At 59.1% G+C, this 21,731-nt stretch overlaps 1 long non-coding RNA gene and 2 gene segments (V, D, J or C); all 3 read right to left on the reverse strand.

Moving 5' to 3' along the window:
- Positions 1 to 353: 353 nt before the first annotated feature.
- Positions 354 to 1,617, reverse strand: LOC118519714 (uncharacterized). The gene is made up of 2 exons (XR_004909297.2): positions 776 to 1,617; positions 354 to 476 (listed from the first exon to the last, which is right to left on the reverse strand). It is a non-coding gene; the product is annotated as an uncharacterized LOC118519714 (long non-coding RNA).
- Positions 1,618 to 4,041: 2,424 nt separating this feature from the next.
- Positions 4,042 to 9,096, reverse strand: LOC118519712 (Ig alpha-1 chain C region-like). The segment is given in 4 exon segments: positions 4,042 to 4,501; positions 4,662 to 5,078; positions 5,275 to 5,724; positions 9,069 to 9,096. Coding segments are annotated over 4 exon segments (1,290 nt in total).
- Positions 9,097 to 16,047: 6,951 nt separating this feature from the next.
- LOC144378896 (immunoglobulin heavy constant epsilon-like) lies at positions 16,048 to 20,733 on the reverse strand. The segment is given in 4 exon segments: positions 16,048 to 16,878; positions 16,973 to 17,106; positions 18,949 to 19,245; positions 19,876 to 20,733. Coding segments are annotated over 4 exon segments (555 nt in total).
- Between the last annotated feature and the right edge of the window lie 998 nt (positions 20,734 to 21,731).

Below are 21,731 nucleotides of genomic sequence, written 5' to 3' on the forward strand. Positions count from 1 at the left end.
GACCAGGGCTCAGTGACCAGGACCAGGGCCCAGGGATCAGTACCAGGGCTCAGTGACCAGGATCATGGCTCAATGACCAGAACCAAGGCTCAGTGACCAGGATCAGGGCCCAGTGATCAGGACCAGGGCTCAGTGACCAGGACCAGGGTCCTGGGTGCAGTGCTTGGGAGTAGTCTTGCTTCATACTGTCCTTGGTGAAGGACAGTCTTATCCTGTGCCTGTGCCTTATGCAGGACCAGATCAGGTGGGCTGTCGGTGAAGGGGGCCTCACCTTGGGCTATGAGGCAAGTGTCCCCCTCTCCCAAGCCTCTGTCTCTCTCCTTCCCCCTCCTCTCATTTAGAGTCTGAGAACCTTTGTCTTTGGGATCAGTTTATTGCACCAGCAAGGCCTGTGTGTGGAGTGAGTTGGCAGCTTCTGAGCAGGGCTGAGCTCTGGCATCCAGCTGGGGTTCCAGGAGGCTCCTCCAGACTCCTCCCTGCAAACACAGTGGGGTCAGGGCCCAGGGGAGCTCCTTGCCAATGCCCTTTCCCCAGCCCTGCCTGCCTCAGGGGAGATGGGTTGAATCCTTCAGTGACTGTATCCAGGGGTGCTAACTCCCAGATCCTGCTGAGGGACATTTCAGCTCTGCCCCCAGGACTGCCCATATCTTCAGTGTCTATGAGGGGGGACCACCTCCTTGGGAAGTCAGACCCCCAGGGGTGGGGAACAGGCAGATGTTCTGGTGGCTGACCCCCCTGCCCCAGCCAGCCCTGCCCTCTGCCTCCTCACCCCTACCTGAGCCTGGCTGGCCTCTGCTCAGTACTGGGGGCCCTCTCTGCTGTCAGCTGGGCCCCGCACGCTTGTCACAGTAAGTGCTGTGCTGTAGAAGAGACTCAGTAGGAAGAGGGTGAGCAGGGTGACGGTGGTGGGCCACAGGCTGGCTCCTGGGGCGTCTTCCTCCAGGTCCTCCTGTGGCAGGTCCAGCACCAGCCGGGGAAGTGGCTCCCGGCAATCTGCAAGATACGGTGGGTCTGCCAGACCCATGCCTGCGTGGGTGGGGGCCAAACCAATGCCTTCCCTTCCCATGCACCCTCAGGGTCAGGACAGGGGCAACAGGGGTGCCCTCTCTCAGGTCTGAGGCTGCCTCAGGGAGGGTGAGGTGACAGGTCCCTAGAGGACCCCAATGCCTAAAGGAGTCCTGGCAGGACCTTAGGGAGAGAGGCCTGGCATGGTGAGAGGGTGAGCATTGGCTTTGCTGCTCTAAATAGAGCCCAAGACCAAGGCCTCCTGGCTCCCAGCCCTGTGGGCGTGCTCACCAAGCCCTTGCTTTTGGCTCAGCCTTGGTCTGGACCCTGGCTGGGGTCAGAGAGGACCAGACATGCCACCCTCAGGGTGCTCCAGATTGAGACATAAATCTACATCTGGGGTTCAGTGTGCCAAGGGCTGGATGGGCATGTTGCCTTCCCAGGGAATGTGGCTGATAAGCTACAAGGAGCATGAGGGAGGCCCAGGTGAAGGCCACCAGCACAGGCTGTTTTCAGGATCCCAGGCCATAGACCGTCTATGTTAAATGGGATTTGGACCAGCTTGTCATATGCTGACACATCCAATCATCCATCCATCCATTCGCCTGTCCATCTGTCCATCCACCCGTCCATCCATCCACCCATCCATCTGTCCATCCACCTGTCCAACCATCTATCCACCCACCCATCCACCTGTCCATCCATCCATCCATCCATCCATCCATCCATCCATCCATCTGTCCGTCCATCCATCTATCCCCCAGTCTGTCCATCCATCCATCCATCCATCCATCCATCCATCCATCCATCCGTCCATGCATCCATCTACCCACCCATCCACCTATCTGTCCATCCTTCCATCCATCCACCCATCCATCCATCCATCCATCCACTCACCCATCCACCCGTCTGTCCGTCCATCCATCCATCCATCCATCCATCCATCCATCCACTCACCCATCCACCCGTCTGTCCATCCATCCATCCATCCCTCCTTCCTTCCATCCATCCACCTGTCCGTCCATCCATCTATCCCCCAGTCTGTCCATCCATCCATCCATCCATGCATCCATCCACTCACCCATCCACCCGTCTGTCCATCCATCCATCCATCCCTCCTTCCTTCCATCCATCCATCTGTCTGTCCATCCATCTATCCCCCAGTCTGTCCATCCATCCATCCATCCATCCATCCATCCATCCATCCATGCATCCATCCACTCACCCATCCACCCGTCTGTCCATCCATCCATCCTTCCATCCATCCATCCATCCATCCATCCATCCATCCATCCATCTATCCATCCATCTATCCACCTGTCCATCCATCCATCCATCCATCCACCCGTCTGTCCATCCATCCATCCATCCCTCCTTCCTTCCATCCATCCATCTGTCTGTCCATCCATCTATCCCCCAGTCTGTTCATCCATCCATCCATCCATCCATCCATCCATCCATCCATGCATCCATCCACTCACCCATCCACCCGTCTGTCCATCCATCCATCCTTCCATCCATCCATCCATCCATCCATCCATCCACCTGTCCATCCATCCATCCATCCATCCACCCATCTGTCCATCCATCCATCCATCCATCCATCCATCCATCCATCCATGCATCCATCCACTCACCCATCCACCCGTCTGTCCATCCATCCTTCCATCCATCCATCCATCCATCCATCCATCCATCCATCCACCCGTCTGTCCATCCATCCATCCATCCATCCATCCATCCATCCATCCATCCCTCCCTCCCTCCCTCCTTCCCTCCATCCATCCTTCCATCTGTCCATACTTCCATCCGGTACATGTCCTACGATCTGTCCCTCTGCAGCCCTGCCCATCTACCGACCCTTCCTCCCCTCCACACCTCTCTAGAATACTCTTTCTATGGGCCAGGTACTGGCTCTCTTGGTGGCTGGAGTGTTTCCTGTATGGCAGCACTCCCCCCAATTAACCTGTTGCTCCCTCTATTGCCCTTTGGTGACTGGACCCTTGAGGGGGGAGCAATGACCATGTGGGTAGGGGTTGCCACCTCACTTTGGTCCTGGGAGCAGAGGGAGGAAGCCAGAAGGCCAGGTTCCCTGGGGAAGCCCAGAAGGTATCTGAGGCAAGAGCAGGGGCCCCGCTGCCCCCTTGTGGGAACCGTACCACCAGCCGTCCCACGGTGGCCATGGTTCTGCCTCTATGCTCCATCTCCCCAAACCTCCCTTTCTGCCAGAAGCCTCCGGCAGAAGCTGCAGAGGGGCCCTGGGTGGGGGCTGTCTCTACTGACCCCTCCCCAGCCTGCCCCCCCATCTGTGTTTCGGACCATCCTTGGGCTCAGGAAGGGGTGGGAGACTTGAGTCTGGAGGTCAGGCAGGGGCAGGGGCTGCCTGGGCGGGGTCTGTGGAATTGGGCCCTGAGCTGTGCCCAGTGGGGCACGCAGGGAAGGGCGTGGGGAATCTTGCTGGGGCTGGGGCCAGGCGGGGGGCTCCCTGCACCTGGAGGGCGTGTGACTGCGAGCGTGGGTGTGCTGTGTGCAGAGCATTTGGAGCGGGGTGACTTCCTTGTCGAGCGCACCCGTGGGGCTGTCCTGCAACTGTGTGCATTGCACCCACCGAGGGTGGTGTGGGCCCCCCTGGAATCCTGCCCTCCCCCCATTCCTGCCACGACTCCTGACAGGGACACCAGCCTCTTCAGGGGCCCCGCTCCCCTGCCTCCCTCTGAGATACAGGCAAGCACATCACTGCCCACGGAGGGCTTGCTGGTGCCCTGCTCTCAGGACCCGCTGGCTGTCAGCCCCGGGTTTTGCTCCCAGCTTGCCCGCCATGGACCATGCGCTCACACTGATGCTCACCACACACACACACACACACACACACACACACACACACACACGAGTCCACGGGTGGGAGGGCACGTGGAGGTGCCAGGCTGACCCAGGCAAGTGAGGCCCAAAAGGGTCAGGGAAGCAGTTGCCCTTCCCCCCTGGGGCCCTGCCCTGCCTCCGTGTGCCACAGACCCCGAATATGGACAGACAGCAGCCTCATGGAAGCACGGGGCTGCTCCAGGGGAGCATGGAGTTTATTCAGGGAGGGGCGGGTGAGCGTTTCAGTAGCAGACGCCGTCCACCTCTGCCATGACCACAGACACGTTGACGTGGGTGGGTTTACCCGCCAGGCGGTCGATCGTCTTCTGGGTGAAGGATAGGGGCAGGGTCTCGTGGCCCACCATGCAGGAGAACTTGTCCCCCTGCTTCCAGGCCTCGGCGTCTACCCTCAGCACACTGGTCACGGAGAAGGTGGGGACGCTCTGGCCGGGCTCCTTCAGGGGCTCCCAGGTCATGTACTTCTCTGGGGGCAGCTCCTGGGTCCCCTGCAGCCAGCGGATCAGCACGTCCTTAGGACTGAAGCCCCTCACAAAGCAGGTCAGCGACACCAGCTCGTTGAGGGCCAACTCCTCCGACGGCGGCGGCAGCAGGTGGACCTGGGGCCGGAAAGTGTTTCCTGGGGGGCAGAGAGCCAGGTCAGGGGTCTGGGCCAGCGGGGGGGAGGGGCCCCTCTGCCCTGGGCACCCCTGGCCTCAGTTTCCCTCCGTAGACTGTGGGTGGGAGAGAGGAGGCGGGCTCGGGGGTTGCCGCGCCTCCCGGGCAGGGTCTGCGCCCACCTAGGACTTTTTTGATGTCGACGGTCATCAGGCTCTTGGACTCGGGGTGGGTGGCCGTGCAGGAGAAGGTCTCTCCACGGTTCCACGGCTCCGCACAGCCTGGCAGCACACTGGACACGCTGTAGCAGCCGCAGGCGTCGCGCTCAGGGCTCTTCAGGGTGGCGTCCTTGCCCCTGGAGGACTTCCAGGTGAAGGAGGCACCCTTGGGGTCTTTCAGGCCGCTCAGCGTGCACGTGAGGCTGGCATTGGAGCCCAGAAGCAGGTCCCCGAGGGCGGGCTGGTGCAGTGACAGGCGGGGCTCATCACACGAGGGACACTGACGGGGCTCGTCACACGAGGGACACTCACGGGGCTCGTCACACGAGGGACACTCACGGAGCTCGTCACACGGGGGACAGTTACAAGGGCACCCATCAACTGGAACCGAGACAGAGACTGCGGCAGGTCAGCGTGCCCTCGGCCCCCTGCCCTCCCCACCCCCAGCCCCTCCATGGGGGCCCCGTCTCGGCAGCCCGCTCTCGTCCCAGTGATGTGCCCTCGGGGGCACGATTCCAGGTGGCTGGTCAGAGAAGAATGTGGGGCCCCGCCCCCAGCCCCCAGCCTGCCCTCTGACCTTTGCATGGCACGTCCACAGGATCGCTGCGGGTGGAGGCGTGCTGCACTTGGCATTTCAGGGACGACCTGTCAGGGCACTGGTTGGCTGGCAGGGTCAGCTGGCTGCTCATGGTGTATAGGCTCCCAGCAGCGCCCTTCACTGGGGGGAAGTTCCTGACGGACGCGCCCTCCTTGCTGGGGCTCCAGGTCACAGTCACGGGCTCTGGCGGGAAGAAGCCCTGGACCAGGCAGGCGATGACCACGTGCCCGGCTTCGTCAGTGCTGCTGAGGCTCAGCGGGAAGACACTGGGGCTGGTTTTGGTCTCTGCAACACAGGACACTCCGTGAGGCGGTGGGCAGCACCCTGGACCCCTGACGCAGCCCCACACTCCCAGCACGAAGCCTGTCTCTCCTGGGCACTGGAGGAAGTTTGCACAGAGATGGCGAGTGACTGCCCTAAGGCTCTCAGCTCACATGCCAAGGACCTGGGGTCGGAACCAGATGCCCGAGTCCAGCTGCACTGTCTCGGAACACGGTCCTCAGGGTTCTAGCACGACCGCCTGGACACGTTCCTCAGGGAAGGCCTCTGGATTTGTGGGTCCTGAACACGGCTCTCCCACTCACTGGCTGAGTCTGCAGGAGCTGCTGGGGCCTCCGTTTCCCATCTGTGCAATGGGTGCAGACACACTCTCCGCTGGGCTTTGGGGCTCACAGAGGTGGGCCCGCAGGGAGGGCACAGGCCAGGACAGAGCAGTCCAGGCTTGAAGCAAGCCTGCACCATGGCCTCTTGGCTGTGCAGGGAGTGGCATGGGGAGGGGAGGGGGCCCGCTCCTCCTGGGACCCCCTTCCCACTTCCCAGTCAGGCTCCCAGTCAAACCACTCACCCCTCACTAATCCCACCCCCAGCCTCCCTATTAGTGACAGTTGATCTCTGGTCTATGAGGCTTTGGAGGTCAGAGGCCCAATTCCAACTCGGCTGGAGGATGTCCCTACTGGAAAAGGCAGAAACACGGAGTGTGGTCTACCCCCATGTACAGGACCAATTCCCTTCAGGGAACTGGTGAAGGGAGAGAAAGCATCATGGGTACAACCTAAGTAGCATGCCCCCATGTACCCCTTAGAATACGGGGACTAGCCTGGCTGGAGACTAGCTCTCTGGGGGGTGATACAAACCCAGCCCACCGCTTCCCATTCACCTCAGGCACTAGCCCAGTACAGCCCAGCTCAGCCAATTTCAGCCCAGCTCAACAAATTTCAGCTCAGCTCAGCCCAGCCCATCCCAGCTGAGCCCAGTTGAGCCCAGCTCAGCCCAGCTCATCCCAGTTCAGCCCAGCTGAGCCCAGTTGAGCCCAGTTGAGCCCAGTTTAGCCTATTTCAGCTCAGCCCAGCCCAGCCCAGCTGAGCTGAGTTCAGCCCAGTGTAGCCTAGTTCAGCCCAGCCCAGCCCAGCTGAGCCCAGTTCAGCCCAGTGCAGCCCAGCCCAGCCCAGCTGAGCCCAGTTCAGCCTAGTTCAGCCCAGCTCAACCCAGCCCAGGCCAGTTCAGCCCAGCTCAGTCCAGTTCAGCCCAGGTTAGCCCAGCCCAGCTCAGTTCAGCCCAGCCTAGGCCAGTTCAGCCTAGCTCAGCCTAGCTCATCCCAGCCCAGTTCAGTCTAGCTCAGCCCAGCCCAGCTCAGCTCAGCTCAGCTCAGCTCAGCTTAGACCAGCCCAGTCCAGTTCAGCTCATCCGAGCCCAGCTCAGCCCAGCCCAGGTAGTTCACCTCAGCACAGCTCAGTTCAGCCCAGTTGAGCCCAATTGATCCCAGCTCAGCTCAGCTCAGCCCAGTTGAGCCCAGCTCAGTCCAGCTCAGCCAGCTAGCCCAGCTCAGCCCAGCTTAGCCGAGCTCAGCACAGTTCAGCCCAGTTCAGCCCAGCCTAGTCCAGCTCAGCCCAGCTCAGCCCATTTCAGCCCAGCTCAGCCCAGCCCAGCCCAGCCCAGCCCAGCTCAGCTCAGCTCAGCTCAGCCCATTTGAGCCCACTTGAGCCCAGCTCAGCTCAGCCCATTTCAGCCCAGCTCAGCGCAGCCCAACTCAGCCCAGCTCAGCCCGGCTCAGCCCAGCCCAGCTCAGCCCAGGTCAGTCCATTTCAGCTCAGCTCAGCTCAGCTCAGCTCAGTCCAGCTCAGCTCAGCCCAGCTCAGCCCAGCTCAGCCCAGTTCAGCCCAGCCCAGCCCAGCTCAGTCCAGCTCAGTCTAGCTCAGCCCAGCTCAGCCCAGCTCAGCTCAGCTCAGCCCAGCCCAGCTCAGCTCAGCCCAGCTCAGTCCAGCTCAGTCCAGTTCAGCCCAGCTAAGCCCAGCTAAGCCTGGCTCAGCCCAGCTCTGCTCAGCTCAACCCAGCTCAGTCCAGCTTAGCCCAGCCCAGCTCAGCTTAGCTCAGATCAGCTCAGCCCAGCCCAGTTCAGCCCAGCCCAGCTCATCCCAGTTGAGCCCAGCTCAGCCCAGCTCAGTCCAGCTCAGCCCAACTCAGCCCAGCTCAGCCCAGTTGAGCCCAGCTCAGCTCAGCCCAGCTCAGTCCAGCTCAGCACAACTCAGCCCAGTTCAGTCCAGCTCAGCTCAGCTCAGCCCAGCCCAGTTCAGCCCAGCCCAGCTCATCCCAGTTGAGCCCAGCTCAGCCCAGCTCAGTCCAGCTCAGCTCAGCTCAGCTCAGCCCAGTAGAGCTCAGTTCAGTCTGGCTCAGCCCAGTAGAGCCCAGCTCAGCCCAGCTCAGCCCAGTTCAGCTCAGCCCAGTTTAGCCCAATTCAGCTCAGCCCAGCTCAGCTCAGCTCAGCTCAGATAGCTCAGCCCAGTTCAGCCCAGCTCAGCCCAGCTCAGGCCAGTTCAGTTTAGCCAGCCCAGCTCGGCCTAGTTCAGCCCAGCTCAGTCCTGTTCAGCCCAGCCCAGCTCAGCCCGGTTTAGTTCAACCCAGCTCAGTCTAGGCAGCCCAGCTCAGTCCAGTTCAGCTCAGCCCAGCTCAGGTCAGCTCAGCCCAGTTCAGCCCAGCCAGCTCAGCCCTGTTCAGCCCAGCCCAGCTCAGCCCAGTTCAGCCCAGCCCAGCTCAGCCCTGTTCAGCCCAGCTCAGCTCAGCCCAGTTGAGCCCAGTTGAGCCCAGCCCAGCTCAGCCCAGCTCAGCTCAGCTCAGCCCAGTTGAGACCAGCCCAGCTCAGCCCAGCTCAGCCCAGTTGAGCCCAGTTGAGACCAGCCCAGCTCAGCCCAGTTCAGCTCAGCCCAGCTCAGTCCAGGCAGCCCAGCCCAGCTCAGCCCAGTTGAGCCTAGTTCAGCCCAGCCCAGCTTGTCCACTTCAGCTCAGCCCAGGCCAGCCCAGTCTAGCGTAGGCCTCAGTAGCCTTAATTGTGCTTATTCTAGTTTTCTGCCCTGTGATATCTGTGGCCTGCAGGCAATCTTCCTTTCTTCCTCTGCTCTGTCTTGATGCCTATTCTCCATCCTCTTGGGCCCAGCAGGGTTCAAGATGGTCTGACTGAGGAGATAAAGTCTGAACCACATTTGGACCCACCTGCTCGAGGCTGCCTGAGGGTCCATTACATCTGAGAGGCCAGGCCTTCCTTTGCCCGGTGGCCCAGTGCTGCATGTCCACCGGCCTGCCTCCCCAGGGGCCTGGAGTGAGGATGGAGGCCTTGGCCTCCTGTAGGCTGGCCTGATGGCTGTGTGATCTCAGTAGCCCCCTGCCCTGCTCTGGGGTATTTGCCTCTCTAGGCGGGCCGAGGCTGTGAGGGGTGGGCTGGGAGGGATTGCATGACTGTGTCTGGCCCACAGACGGGGTCACTTGCCCACTTCCTGTCCCACCAGTGGCGGCTGCTCGCCTCCACGTCATGTCTGGTCTGTGGTCTGGCTGTGGTGGGACCAGGTGTATGTGGCCTGGCCTGTGCGACCCCCGGGAGCCTGACTCTGGGCTGAGGCCACGTGGGTGCGAGGCGGGTGTCCTGCGGAGGTCATGGCTCCATGTGGCTGTCTGGGGGCCGAGAGGTGAGGAAGCAAAGGCTGAAGTGGACCCCGAGGTGGAGATGGTCTGGGAGGTGGGCACGGAGTGAAGGCTGTCAGGGGTGAGGCCTGGAGGGACAAGGCTCACCCAGAGTGACCCCGGCAAACCGGCAGGCGTCCGTCCACCTTACGGCCGCGAGGGAGGATGTGAGGGTGAGGAGCCACGCCAGTCTGGCCGTGACCAGTGGCTGCCCTTCCTCGGCCCGCTGTCCGCAGCTGGGGCCCCAGAGTACAGCTGGGGTGGGGGTGAGGGGCTGCAGCTGTCTGGGAGCCTGGAGTCCGGGGCTGGGGCAGCTGAGGGCCCCTGTGCCCCACTGCCAGCCCAGGGCTCTCCTGCCGGCGCCCGAGCTGCATGCATGTTGCCCTGCTCCCTTGCATCCGGCCTGGCCCTCCTAGGGGCCGATGGACAGCTGGTGTCTGTGCCCACTTGATCCTTCACTTCTTCAAGCACAGAAGGTTCCGGAGCCACACACAGGAGCCGATGGCCCGCCCCCAGGAAGGACACCACCAGGGGGAGTGGCAGTAAGCTTCAGGCTGAGTGGAGTTGGCTGCCACACGTGCTTCTTCCCTGTGGCCTCAGGCGGCCCAGGGATGGGAGCAGAGGCGGTGGCCGCAGGGAGGGGGGGCCGCGGTGGGGCTGACACACTGTGGCCTGGCTCAAGGAGACTGGGGGTTTTCGTATGAACCCTGGGATCCCTGCAGCACTGCCCGTGAGGGACGTTTCCTGCCAGGGCCGAATGCCTCCTGCCCCTACCACCCCCGCATACCCTTGCGAGCAGCGCTGTGTGGCAGATGACTGCCCCTGGGGCCCTGCCCTGTCGCCTGCCGGTGCATCCCTGCACTCTGCACCCTCCGAGGGTCCAAAGCACTGGAGTCCCCCCAAGCAGTCGCCACCCCAGGAACCAGAAGGAAGCACCCAGTGGTCGGGCAGACGTGGTGGGCCGCCTTCTCCCTCAGCCTCCTGTTCCTCAGCCCAGGCACTCACACATGGGCATCGTGGGCACAGGGCAGAGAGGTGTCGTTTGGGCTGAGGTATGATGTCATGGCATTAGCCACCTGCCCGCAGCAACGAGGGGAAAGAGCCGGAACTCAGGAAAGAGGTCTGACATGCACTTGGCTCAGATTGACCGAGCACCTTCACAGGTCAGGGTCCACGCCCGGCGTGACTGAGCACCTTCCACGGGTCAGGGTCACTCCTGGGCTTGTGGCCCCATCCCTCCCACCCCCATCTCAGTCTTCATGGGGCTTCTCTGTGTCTGTGTGTCTCCTCCTCAGCCCCTTGGAAGGACACCTGCCATCAGATTTAGGGCCTGGACCATCTCATCTGAAGATCCTTAACATCAATCACATCTGCAAAGACACTTTTCCAAACAAGGTCACATTCAAGGTTCCTGGGATTAGGCCGTGGACATAGCTCTCGGGGGCCAGCATTCAGCACACTGTGCTGGGTTCATAACAGAAGCAAAGAAAGAGGGACAGAGGGACCCTGAGAGGGCAGCCCCTTACTGCCGGGAGGGCCCGTGAAGGCAACATCCCTGGCAGTGTCCACCCCGCTGCCTGCTCTCAGGCTGTGGTCCCCGTGTGCCAGGCCTCTGCTGGCCCTCCTGACCGGTGACCGGCACACCGGCCTTCCAGGCTTGGAGGAGATGCATTCTGCCATGTGCAACGGCATCTGGCTCTGGGGGCCGGTGTGAGTCGAGCCCTTGTTGTCCTCGTGCTGTTGTCCATGGGGCAGGTCTCCTGATCTGGGGCACCAGTCAGAGAAGGAAGACACTCAGCTCTGTCCTTGGGGGACCCCCAGTCCAGGAGATGGGGGGAGGAACCCAGGCCTTGGCCCCCCAGAAACTTGTAAGTGGGGGTGGGTCTTGTCAGCTCAAAATGAACAAAACTCTCTTAAAATTTTATTCTATCTATCCATCCATCTACGTATCTCTCTCTCTCTATTATCTATCTATTATCTATCTATCTATCTATCTATCTATCTATCTATCTATCTATCTATCTATCTATCATCTATCACCTATCCATCCATATCTGTCTATCAATCCATCCATCCATCCATGTAACTATCTATCCATTTATCCATCTATCTATCCAACATCTCTCTCTCTCTCTCCCTATCTATAATTTTGGGTGATATCCAGGTTTCAGGGCCGTAGTACTTTCCTCCCCCCCTCTAGCCATGCCTCTACCAGGCCCTGGACCACGTGGGGAGAACACAGGGCACGTTTCAGCCTATACCCCCTCTTATTTTTTTATTTTTAATTAAAATCACCTAGTTACCACATTCCCCCACCCACCTCCCCTCTGTAAACCTCAGTTTGTTTCCTAGAGTTCAGTGTCTCTCATGGTTTGTCTCCCTGTCTGATGACATCCCATTCAGATTTCCTTCCCTTCCTGTTTGGTCCTCTGTACTATTCCTCATGTTCCACATATGAGTGAAACCATATAATTAACTTTCTCTGCTTGACTTATTTCACTTAGCATAATCTCCTCCAGTCCCATCCATGTGGATGTAAAAGTTGGGTATTCATCCTTTCTGATGGCTGAGTAATATTCCATTGTATATATGGACCACATCTTCTTTATCCATTCATCTGTTGAAGGGCATCTCGGCTCTTTCCACAGTTTGGCTATTGCGGACATTGCTGCTATGAACATTGGGGTGCATATGGCCCTTCTTTTCACTACATCTGTGTCTTTGGGGTAAAAACCCAGTAGTGCAATTGCTGGGTCATAGGGTAGCTCTATTTTTAATTTTCTGAGGCACCTCCACACTGTTTTCCAAAGTGGCTGTACCAACTTGTATTCCCACCAACAGTGTAGGAGGGTTCCCCTTTCTCCACAACCTCTCCAACATTTGTTGTTTCTTGTCTTGTCAATTTTTGCCATTCTAACTGGTGTAAGGTGGTATCTCAGTGTGGTTTTGATTTGGATTTCCCTGATGGCTAATGATGATGAACATTTTTTCATGTGTCTGTTAGCCATTTGTATGTCTTCTTCAGAGAAGTGTCTTTTCATATCTTCTGCCCACTTTTGACTTGATTATTTGTTTTTTGGGTGTTGAGTTTGAGAAGTTCTTTATAGATCTTGGATACCAGCCCTTTATCTGTAGTGTCATTTACAAGTATCTTCTCCCATTCTGTGGGTTGCCTCTTTGTTTTGTTGACTGTTTCCTTTGCTGTGCAGAAGCTTTTATCTTGATGAAGTCCCAAAAGTTTGTTTTCTCTTTTGTTCCCTTGCTTTTGGAGACGTGTCTTGAAAGAAGCTGCTGTGGGCAATGTCAAAGAGGTTACTGCCTATGTTCTCCTCTAGGATTTTGATGGATTCCTGTCTCACATTGAGGTCTTTCATCCATTTTGAGTTTATCTTTGTGTAGGGTGTTAGAGAATGGTCGAGTTTCATTCTTTTGCATGTGGCTGTCCAATTTTCCCAGCATCATTTATTGAAGAGACTGTTTTTTTCCATTGCATGTTTTTTCCTGCTTTGTCGAAGATTAGTTGACCATAGAGTTGAGGGTCCATATCTGGGCTCTCTATTCTGTTCCATTGGTCTATGTGTCTGTTTTTGTGCCAGTACCATACTGTCTTGATGATGACAGCTTTGTAATAGAGCTTGAAGTCAGGCAAAGAACGTGATCCCCCCAGCTTTGTTTTTCATTTTTACCAATCCCCTGTGATTTGGGGCCCTTTCTGGTTCCACACAAATTTTAGGACTGTTTGTTCCAGCTCTGTGAAAATTGGTATTTTGATCGGGATGACATTGAAGGTATAGATTGCTCTGGGTAGCATAGACATTTTAACAATGTTTATTCTTCCCATCCATGAGCATGGAATGTTTTTCCATCTTTTTGTGTCTTCCTCAATTTCTTTCATAAGAATTCTGTAGTTTCTAGAGTATAGATCCTTTACCTCTTTGGTTAGGTTTATTCCGAGGTATCTAATGGCTTTTGGTGCTATCGTAAATGGAACCAATTCTCTAATTTCTCTTTCAACAGTTGCATTGTTAGTGTATAGAAAAGCAACTGATTTCTGTGCATTGATTTTGTATCCTGCCACATTACTGAATTGCTGGATGAGTTCTAGTAATTTGGGGGTGGAGTCTCTTGGGTTTTCCGCATAAAGTATCATGTCATCCACGAAGAGTGAGAGTTTGAATACCAATTAGAATACCTTTTATTTCTTTTTGCTGTCTGATTGCTGATGCTAGGACTTCTTTTTTTAATTTTTTTATTGTTATGTTAATCCCCATACATTACATCATTAGTTTTAGATGTAGTGTTCCATGATTCATTGTTTGTGCATAACACCCAGTGCTCCATGCAGAACGTGCCCTCCTCAATACCCATCACCAGGCTAACCCATCCTCCCACCCCCCTCCCCTCTAGAACCCTCAGTTTGTTTTTCAGAGTCCATCTTCTCTCATGGTTCGTCTACCCCTCCGATTTCCCACCCCTTCATTCTTCCCCTCCTGCTATCTTCTTCTTTTTTTTTCTTAACATATATTGCATTATTTGTTTCAGAGGTACAGATCTGAGATTCAACAGTCTTGCACAATTCACAGCGCTCACCAGAGCACATACCCTCCCCAGTGTCCATCACCCATTCACCCCATCCCTCCCACCCCCCCCACTCCAGCACCCCTCAGTTTGTTTCCTGAGATTAAGAATTCCTCATATCAGTGAGGTCATATGATACATGTCTTTCTCTGTTTGACTTATTTCCTGATGCTAGGACTTCTAACACTACGTTGAACAATATTGCCTGCACCCTCTTTAAAATTATTTTATTTTATTTACATTTTATTCTGTTCACAGTGAGTGCAATATTGGTTTCTGGAGTAGCATTCAGTGACTTGTCACATGCATACAACACCCAGTGCTCCTCACAAAGAGCCTGCACCCCTCAGAGGGAGAGACAAACCATAAGAAACTTTGGACTCCAGGAAACAAACTGAGGGTTGCAGAAGGGAGGGGGTGGGGGGAGGGGATGACAGGGTGACGGGCATGAAGGAGGGCACGTGCTGTGATGAGCACTGGGTGTTATACGCAAATAGTGAATCACTGAAGACTATGTCAAAAACTAATGATGTACGTGTGGTGGCTGACTGAACATAAAAAAAAAAATAAAAAAAATAAAAATTTTAAGGGAAAAAGGGAAGCGTCTTCTTGGAGGCCCAGTGAGCACAGCTGCTGGGACCCACGCTGGCCCTGGAAGCAGCATTTAGGGCAGGGCTTCTCCCGTCAAGAGGGAAAGATCGTCCTGACCAAGGACATTCCGGAAAGCTCCAGATCATGTCCTGGGTTTAGTCCGAGCGAGGCTGCATGGCTCCAACATTATGGGGACTTGTCTGGATGTCTGCCAAGCTTCCTGCAGGTTGTCTACGGCTGAAAGACTGCAGGCTGTGTGGGCGTGGAGATGGAGTCCCTGCTCCGAGGTCTGGTCGTGTCCCTGTGACCTTGGTAGCAGTTAGAGGAGAGCCTGGCTGGGTGCTCAGGAATGACCTCATAGCCGAAAATCCCCTTTGATTGATAAGTGTGGGGGTAGGGGTCCTGAGACCGTGTGTGTCCATGTGTGCCAGGCGGGGCTGTGACGTGGTCTCCTCCTGTCTTCGGCCTCCACCTCCCCTTCCCTGATGTTCTATTTCTCCGGGTCTGGGAATGAGGATCACAGTGGCTGGGTCCTGGGACTTGTGTCCCGGGCAGGAGGCCAGCGGCCAAGGTCCGACCCTCCTCAGGCTGCATGCCTGCCTCACTCATTTCCCTCCCTGGTCTGAGTCCCAGTCCATGTCTGAGTCCGTGTGACATGTGCCAGGGATGGTGGCTGTCCCTGGAGGGCCGTCTCCACATGTGGAATCTCCCGTCCAGAGGACTCTGGGTATCTGTGTGCTGAGCATGAGGCCACGGGCCCTGAGTGATGGTACCAACAGTCCACATGCCCTCAGACAGGCCCAGAGGGCGGCCCCTCCCTGGCTTCCTCCTTAGTGGAACTTCCGTAGCTCCTGGAATCTCTTCTTCCTATTATTAGCCGCTTGGATTTTCCTGTCTGTGACGGACTGCCCACGTCTTTGCTTGTCTTTGTTCCTGAGCACTCTTCATAGACGAGGGAACCTGCCTTTCATCAGGTGTGTTTACATAGCTTCCCCGTTTCCAGTGGACTTCGCAGAGACCCTAGTGGGAAGGTGTCTCCGTGCAGGGAGACCAGCTCTTTATTGTGAGAGGGGCACAGCCTCAGGCCCAACACTATGCTCGGCCAGCTGGCCATCTCTCCAGCATCTTGGCTCCTGAGTTCCAGGCTCATCAGATTTCTTCTGGAGGATGGCGGCGGCCAGCCCCAGGCGGCTCGTGCTTGCTTGCATGTCTCACTCAGCTCATGGGCACCTCCGTGCTGGCCCACCCAGTGGGTGGGCAGATGTGGGGGCTGACCGGTGGTCCCTGGAGGCTGATGGTGGCCCTGAGCTTGGTGGTTGTGCAGCTGGGTTCCTATTGCCTCCTGCATTGACCACAGAAGTAGCTACTTTGGGTTTGCCCAGAGGAGACCGTGGCTTTTATGTGAGCATGGGAAGGGGCAGTGAGTCTTGGCTGGAGATCAGCAGAGCAGGCGTGAAGGGACTGAGCTGGGTGTCTCTGGGGGTGTCAGAGGGACTCTTGCAGGGAGCAGCTAGCTGGCCACCTGGGCCTTCTGGCCCAGAACTAGCCCCTGCTCCCTTCCCTCTCGTCCCTTGACCACAACCCTAGGGGTCCTGCCTCCCACTCCCACAGGTAGACAGCTGTTCCAAAGTGTGCTCAGGTGGCATGGGATTTGTAAAAAGGAACTTTACTAAGAAACTCAAAAGGAAGGCAAGCGGGTTGCTGAGCTAGGAGCAAGAGGTGAGGTGAGGCCAGGGTGGATGCGGCTGGGAGGTGCTGACTGAGGCGGGACCCTTCGGAAGCTCCTTCTGCTGGGGCACCCCTCCTCCCGCCCCAGGAGTCCCGCCCACAGCCCTGAGCCGTCCCGTGGCTTCTCCCCAGCAGCCCTTCTGTGTGCTGGCGTTCTGCAGGGACGGAGCTGCCAGTGCCCGGCAAGAAGGCTGGGCGGGAGCTGGGGCTGGGCACAGGGGCGGGGCACTTGGACCTGGTTCCAGGGAGGTGGGACTGAGCGTGGGAGCCGAGGTCTTGCTGGACTTGGACTCTGAGTGGTGGGTGGGCCATGGGCTTCACCCTCCTTGTGCTTTGGGGGCTGCTCCGTGAGAACAGGAGTGGCCCTGACCCCAGGACCAGGGAGGAGCCCAGGGGTCAGCACCCATGCCCAGCTCCGGTCACTCTGTGGGACGGGCTTGTGCCAAAGTGGGCTGGGGTCGGGGCTGTGGTCGGCAGGTCCCCTTGGTGCCTTGGACCTTGGAGCTGAGCTGGAGGCCTCTGGACGTCTGTGTGCTGGACGTCGTGTGTCTGGCCACTCTGGGGGTTTGTGTGCCCTGGTCCTCCCACTGCGTGTGAGCAGACAGCTTCCGACACGGGAGGGGCAAGCACGGCCTCGCTGCCCTGTCTCTGGGCCTACTCTGCCGGCCGCACGATGTTGGCGTAGTCTCGGATGGGCTGTGGCTTCTCCCGCAGGACGGTGGCCAGGACCCACTGCACCTGGAAGGAGGGCACGTGTGAGGACAGGTCTGCCGGGAGCGCCCCCTCCCTCTGGGCCTTCCCCGCCCTGGCCGAGGGGCCTCCAGGCTCCCACCTTCAACAGGGTGGTGGTGGCGCTGTAGCTGACGCTGAGCAGGAAGAGGGTGATGAAGACGAGCAGGCTGGCCCACAGCTCGTCCAGCTCCTGGCTCTCAGCGGCATCCGCACACAGCTCCTGGAGCTCCAGCTCTGCAGGCACGGGCCGGTCAGCCCTCCCCGGTCCAGCCTCTGCATGGGCTGGCGGGGGGCGGCCGGCCTGGCCCCCCCACCCCGAGGAGGGGAGACAATAATGATGCCCTGTCCTCAGCCGCCCTCCTGGTGGTTGGAGTGGCCGCCCGCCTTGTCCAGCCCACTGTGAGCTGCCCCTGGAGGCCCAGGGGTCTGAAGCCCCGCGGGTTTGAAGGTGTGGGAGTGACCTGCCTTCTCTCGGTCCCCACCCGCTGCCCTTGCCCAGGCCACCCAGCAGCTCTCCTGTCCCTGCATCGCCTGTGGCCACTGGCCTGGCCTCCGAGCCCCGTCCCCACGCAGTTTTACTCCTGCCAGCCTGAGAACCTCTGTGAAACGTACACAGATGTCCAGCCTGCCTGGAGTCCTGAGCGGCTCAGCCGTGTGGCCGAGTCCACTGGACCTGGGGTAGCCCCGGGGATCTATGTCGTGGATGCTCTGAGGAGCTGGCTGGTTTGCGTGGACTTGCTGAGGCCTGAGGTGCCCCGCTGCCCCTGGCCCTACCAGTGCCCACTGCTCTCCCCTGGCTCTTCTGCTGTGGCCCCACTCTCCCCTGCACGTGGGCTTCCACGCTGAGGAGTGAGGGTGCGGCACGTGCATGGTCCTGGGGCCCCCGTGGCGGGCAGGAGCCTGGTGCTTCCGGCCTGGTCTTCAGAATGCGGGCCGGGTGTGTGTGCTGCCTTTCAGTCGGATGTGGGGTGTGCGTGTGTGTGTATGAGCATGGCCGGAAGGTGGGGTCTAGGGCTGTAGGAGACCTGCACACAGGAGGGTGAATGATGGGGGTGGGCTTGGACCTGGCTCTGACCCCTCAGCCTCCTGCCCTGGGTTGAGGCCATCATCCTGTTCTGGGGTGCGGTTCAGGGGGAGAGAAGACAGAGTCCACACTCTGGCCGTGTGCATTTGTGTGTTTGTTCGTCCATGGGGTGAGGGTGACTGGGAGGGGGTTGGACTGGGGAGGCCGGGGCTTGGAGGAGGCTCCTCCGTGGGGGTGGGAGGCCTCTCCACGCCCATCTTGGAGCCACTGGTCCAGGTGTAGCAGGGAGGAAGGGCGACGGAGTGGCCTGGGCGGGGGGTCAGACTGGGGGGCCACGTGTGACCTTGTGGTTCTTGTTGTAGGTGGTGGTGTTAAGCTGCCCTGTGACTTGTGTGGTTGAAGGGCGGCTCGGGTAGGTGTGACCTCATGTGAGGCTCCTGGGAACTTTTCTGGGAGGGCTGGGGGCTTCCCAGGATCAATCAGGGTGGAGTGAGGCTGAGCAGCAAGACAGGGCTCTGGGTGTTGACCCCGGCCTGGTTGACTGTGTAGGCAGGGCGGGGGTGGTTAGAGGTGGGAGTGGGAGTAGGCTTGGCACTGGCCTCAGTGTGGGGTCGGGGGCCTGGCTGGTCCGCGTGTATGAGGGAGGGGGCAGCCAGGGGATGGACAGGGTGGGGCAGTCGGGCTTTCTGCGTGCAGGTACCAGGGTGGGGGTCCGACTTGGCCCATCTCTGCGCTCAGAGGGCCTGTGTGTGCTGCTGGACTTGTCTGTGTCCAGAGGGCTGGCAGGAGACGGGGGAGGGGGGAGGTTGGAGGTTGAGGCCTCTGGGCCTTAAGGAGAGGGAGGGGCCGCGGGCTTGCTGCGGTGCCTGTGGTCCCTCCCCGGGTACTGCCCCCCTCCCCAGCTCTTTGGACTTCTTTGAGCGGGCATGACCCATAGTGCTCCGCGTGCGCCGGGCATTACCAGGCATGACGGCATGTGAGCTCACCCACCGCTCCCGCCCGGCCCGTCCCTCCTCCCTCCAGGGTCGTGTGGGCAGCCCACCCCGGCTCACCTCTGAAGGTCTTGTTGATGGCGGGGGACTCAGTGTGAGCCACGCTGCAGGTGAACTTCTGTTTGGCCCACTCGCCCCAGGCAGTCACCTGGCTGACGGCGCTGTGGAGGCCGGAGGTCTGGTCGAAGGCGGGGGGGAGGGTGGTGATGCTCTTGTTTAGGGACCCTGTGTCCCAGGTCACAGTCACCGGCTTCGGGAGGTAGCCCGTGACCAGGCAGCCCAACGTCACCAAGGCGGTACCGTCCATGCCCTTACAGCAGGAGGTCAAGGGGAACACGGACAGGTCCCGGCTGGAGGCTGTGGGGATGGGCCAGTGTCAGTCATCCCATCACATGCTGGGCCCACTGCTGACCCGGGGCATCCTGCTCCCAGCCCCCTGGGAGGGGGTCTGAGAAGGAGACGCATGGGGCAGAGATGGAGGGGGCTCTGGCGACCCTCCTCCAGCCTCTGTCCTTAACCCCTGATCCTGCTGGAAGCACCCTCTGAGGAGCCGCTGTGCCCATCAGAAGCAGTGGCTGCCCTTAGCCTCGGCCAGGACTCCCTGCCCTCAGCCCTGAGGGGCAAGGATGTGGGGTTCTTGGGGAGTAGGGGTGTGTGACCCCCCTCTCCTGACCAGCCAGGCCTGTCTGGTCCTCTCCTGTCCCTGCAGAGCTTCCAGGGGGCCTGACCAGTGGCCCCGTTCATAGAGGAGAGGACCCCGGAGCAGTCCTCCCCCAATCGGTGACCTGGGATGCGTGCCCACCTGTGCCCCCTCGGCCTTGGAGGCCAGACCCAGCTTGTGCTGGCCCTGCCCTCAGCTCCCCTCTGCCACCCTGTCCAGGGGAACCAGTCCCGGGGCCTCGTGGCGGCACCGCTCACACAAACCAGCTCCACACCCAGCCTCACTAGCTCGGCCCAATTCAGAACAGCTAAGGTCAAGGAGCCCACCTTGGTCCAGCTTGGCCCAGGTCAGCCCAGGATATCCCATTTCAAGCAAGACAACTCATCTGAGTTCAGTCCACAAAACAACCAAGTTCATTCAGCTCAGCTCAGCTCAGACTGCCAGCCAGCCTCGTCCCACCTGGTCAGTTGCAATCACATTATTCCCATGACCCCAACCACTGGGCCTACAACACACTTCATGGCTCAGGGAGCCCGATTCAGCCAGGCCAAACCAACTAAATGAAGGCAATTTAGCCTAGCCCAGCTCAGCCCTGTTTAGCCCAGCTCAGCCCAGTTCAGCCCAGTACAGCCCAGCTCAGCCCAAGTCAGCTCAGCTCAGCCCAGTTCAGCCCAGCTCAGCCCTGTTTAGCCCAGCTCAGCCCAGCTCAGCCCAGTTCAGCCCAGCTCAGCCCAAGTCAGCTCAGCTCAGCCCAGCTCAGCCCATTTCAGCCCAGCTCAGCCCTGTTTAGCCCAGTTCAGCCCAGCTCAGCCCAAGTCAGCTCAGCTCAGCCCAGCTCAACCCACATCAGCCCAGCTCAGCCTAGGTCAGCCCAGGTCAGCCCAGCCTAGCTCAGCCCAGCTCAGCCCAGCTCAGCCCATCCCAGACCAACTTATGTCAGCCCAACTTAGCCCAGTTCAGCCCAGCTCAGCTCAGTGTAGCCCAGCTCAGCTCAGCCCAGGTCAGCCCAGGTCAGCCCAGCCTAGCTCAGTCCAGCTCAGCCCATGCAGTCCAGCTCAGCCCAGCCCATCCCATCCCATCCCAGCTCAGCCCAGTTCATCTCAGCCTAGTCCAGCTCAGCCCAGCTCAACCCAGTTCAGCCCAGCTCAGCCCAGTCCAGCTCAGCCCAGCTCAACCCAGTTCAGCCCAGCTCAGCCCAGTCCAGCTCAGCCCAGCTCAACCCAGTTCAGCCCAGCTCAGCCTAGTCCAGCTCAGCCCAGCTCAACCCAGTTCAGCCCAGCTCAGCCCAGTCCAGCTCAGCCAAGCTCAACCCACTTCAGCCCAGCTCAGCCCAGCTCAGCCCATCCCAGACCAACCGAGGTCAGCCCAACTCAGCCCAGTTCAGCCTAGTTCAGCTCAGTGTAGCTCAGCTCAGCCCAGGTCAGCCCAGGTCAGCCCAGCTCAGCCCAGCCTAGCTCAGCCCATGCAACCCAGCTCAGCCCAGCTCAGCTCAGCCCATCCCATCCCAGCCCAGCTCAGCCCAGTTCATCTCAGCCAAGTCCAGCTCAGCCCAGCTCAGCCCAGCCCAGCTCAACCTAATTCAGCCCAGCTCAGCCAAGTCCTGCCTAGCCAAGCTCAGCCCAGCTCAGCCAAGTCCTGCCCAGCCAAACTCAGCCCAGCTCAGCCCATTCAGCCCAGCTGAGCCCAGCTCAGCCCAGCTCAGCTCAGCCCATTTCAGCTTAGCTCAGCACAGTTAAGCTCAGCTCAGCCCAGCTCAACCCAGTTCAGCCCAGGTCAGCCCAGCTTAGCCCAGTTCAGCCCTGCTCAGCTGAGCCAAGCCCTGCCCAGCCAAGCTCAGCCCAGCTCAGACCAGTTCAGTTCAGCCCCACTTAGCCCAGCTCAGCTCTGCTCAGCCCAGTTAAGCCTAGCCCAGCTCAGCCCATCCCAGCTCAGCTTAGCTCAGCTCAGCCCAGCCCAGCTCAGCTCAGCCCAGCCCAGCCCAATTCAACCCAACCCTGTTTAGCCAAGCTCAGCTCAGCCCAGCCCAGCCCAGCTCAGCACAGCTCAGCTCTATTCAGTTCAGCCTAGCGCAGCTCAGCCCAGCCCAGCCCAGCCCAGGTCAGCCCACCTTAGCCCAGTCTAACTCAGCCCAGCTCAGCCTAGCCCAGCCCAACCCAGCTCAGCCCAGTTCAGCCCATTTCAG

This window comes from Halichoerus grypus, chromosome 8 (assembly GCF_964656455.1).
Source record: "Halichoerus grypus chromosome 8, mHalGry1.hap1.1, whole genome shotgun sequence".
NCBI classification, from domain to species: domain Eukaryota; kingdom Metazoa; phylum Chordata; class Mammalia; order Carnivora; family Phocidae; genus Halichoerus; species Halichoerus grypus.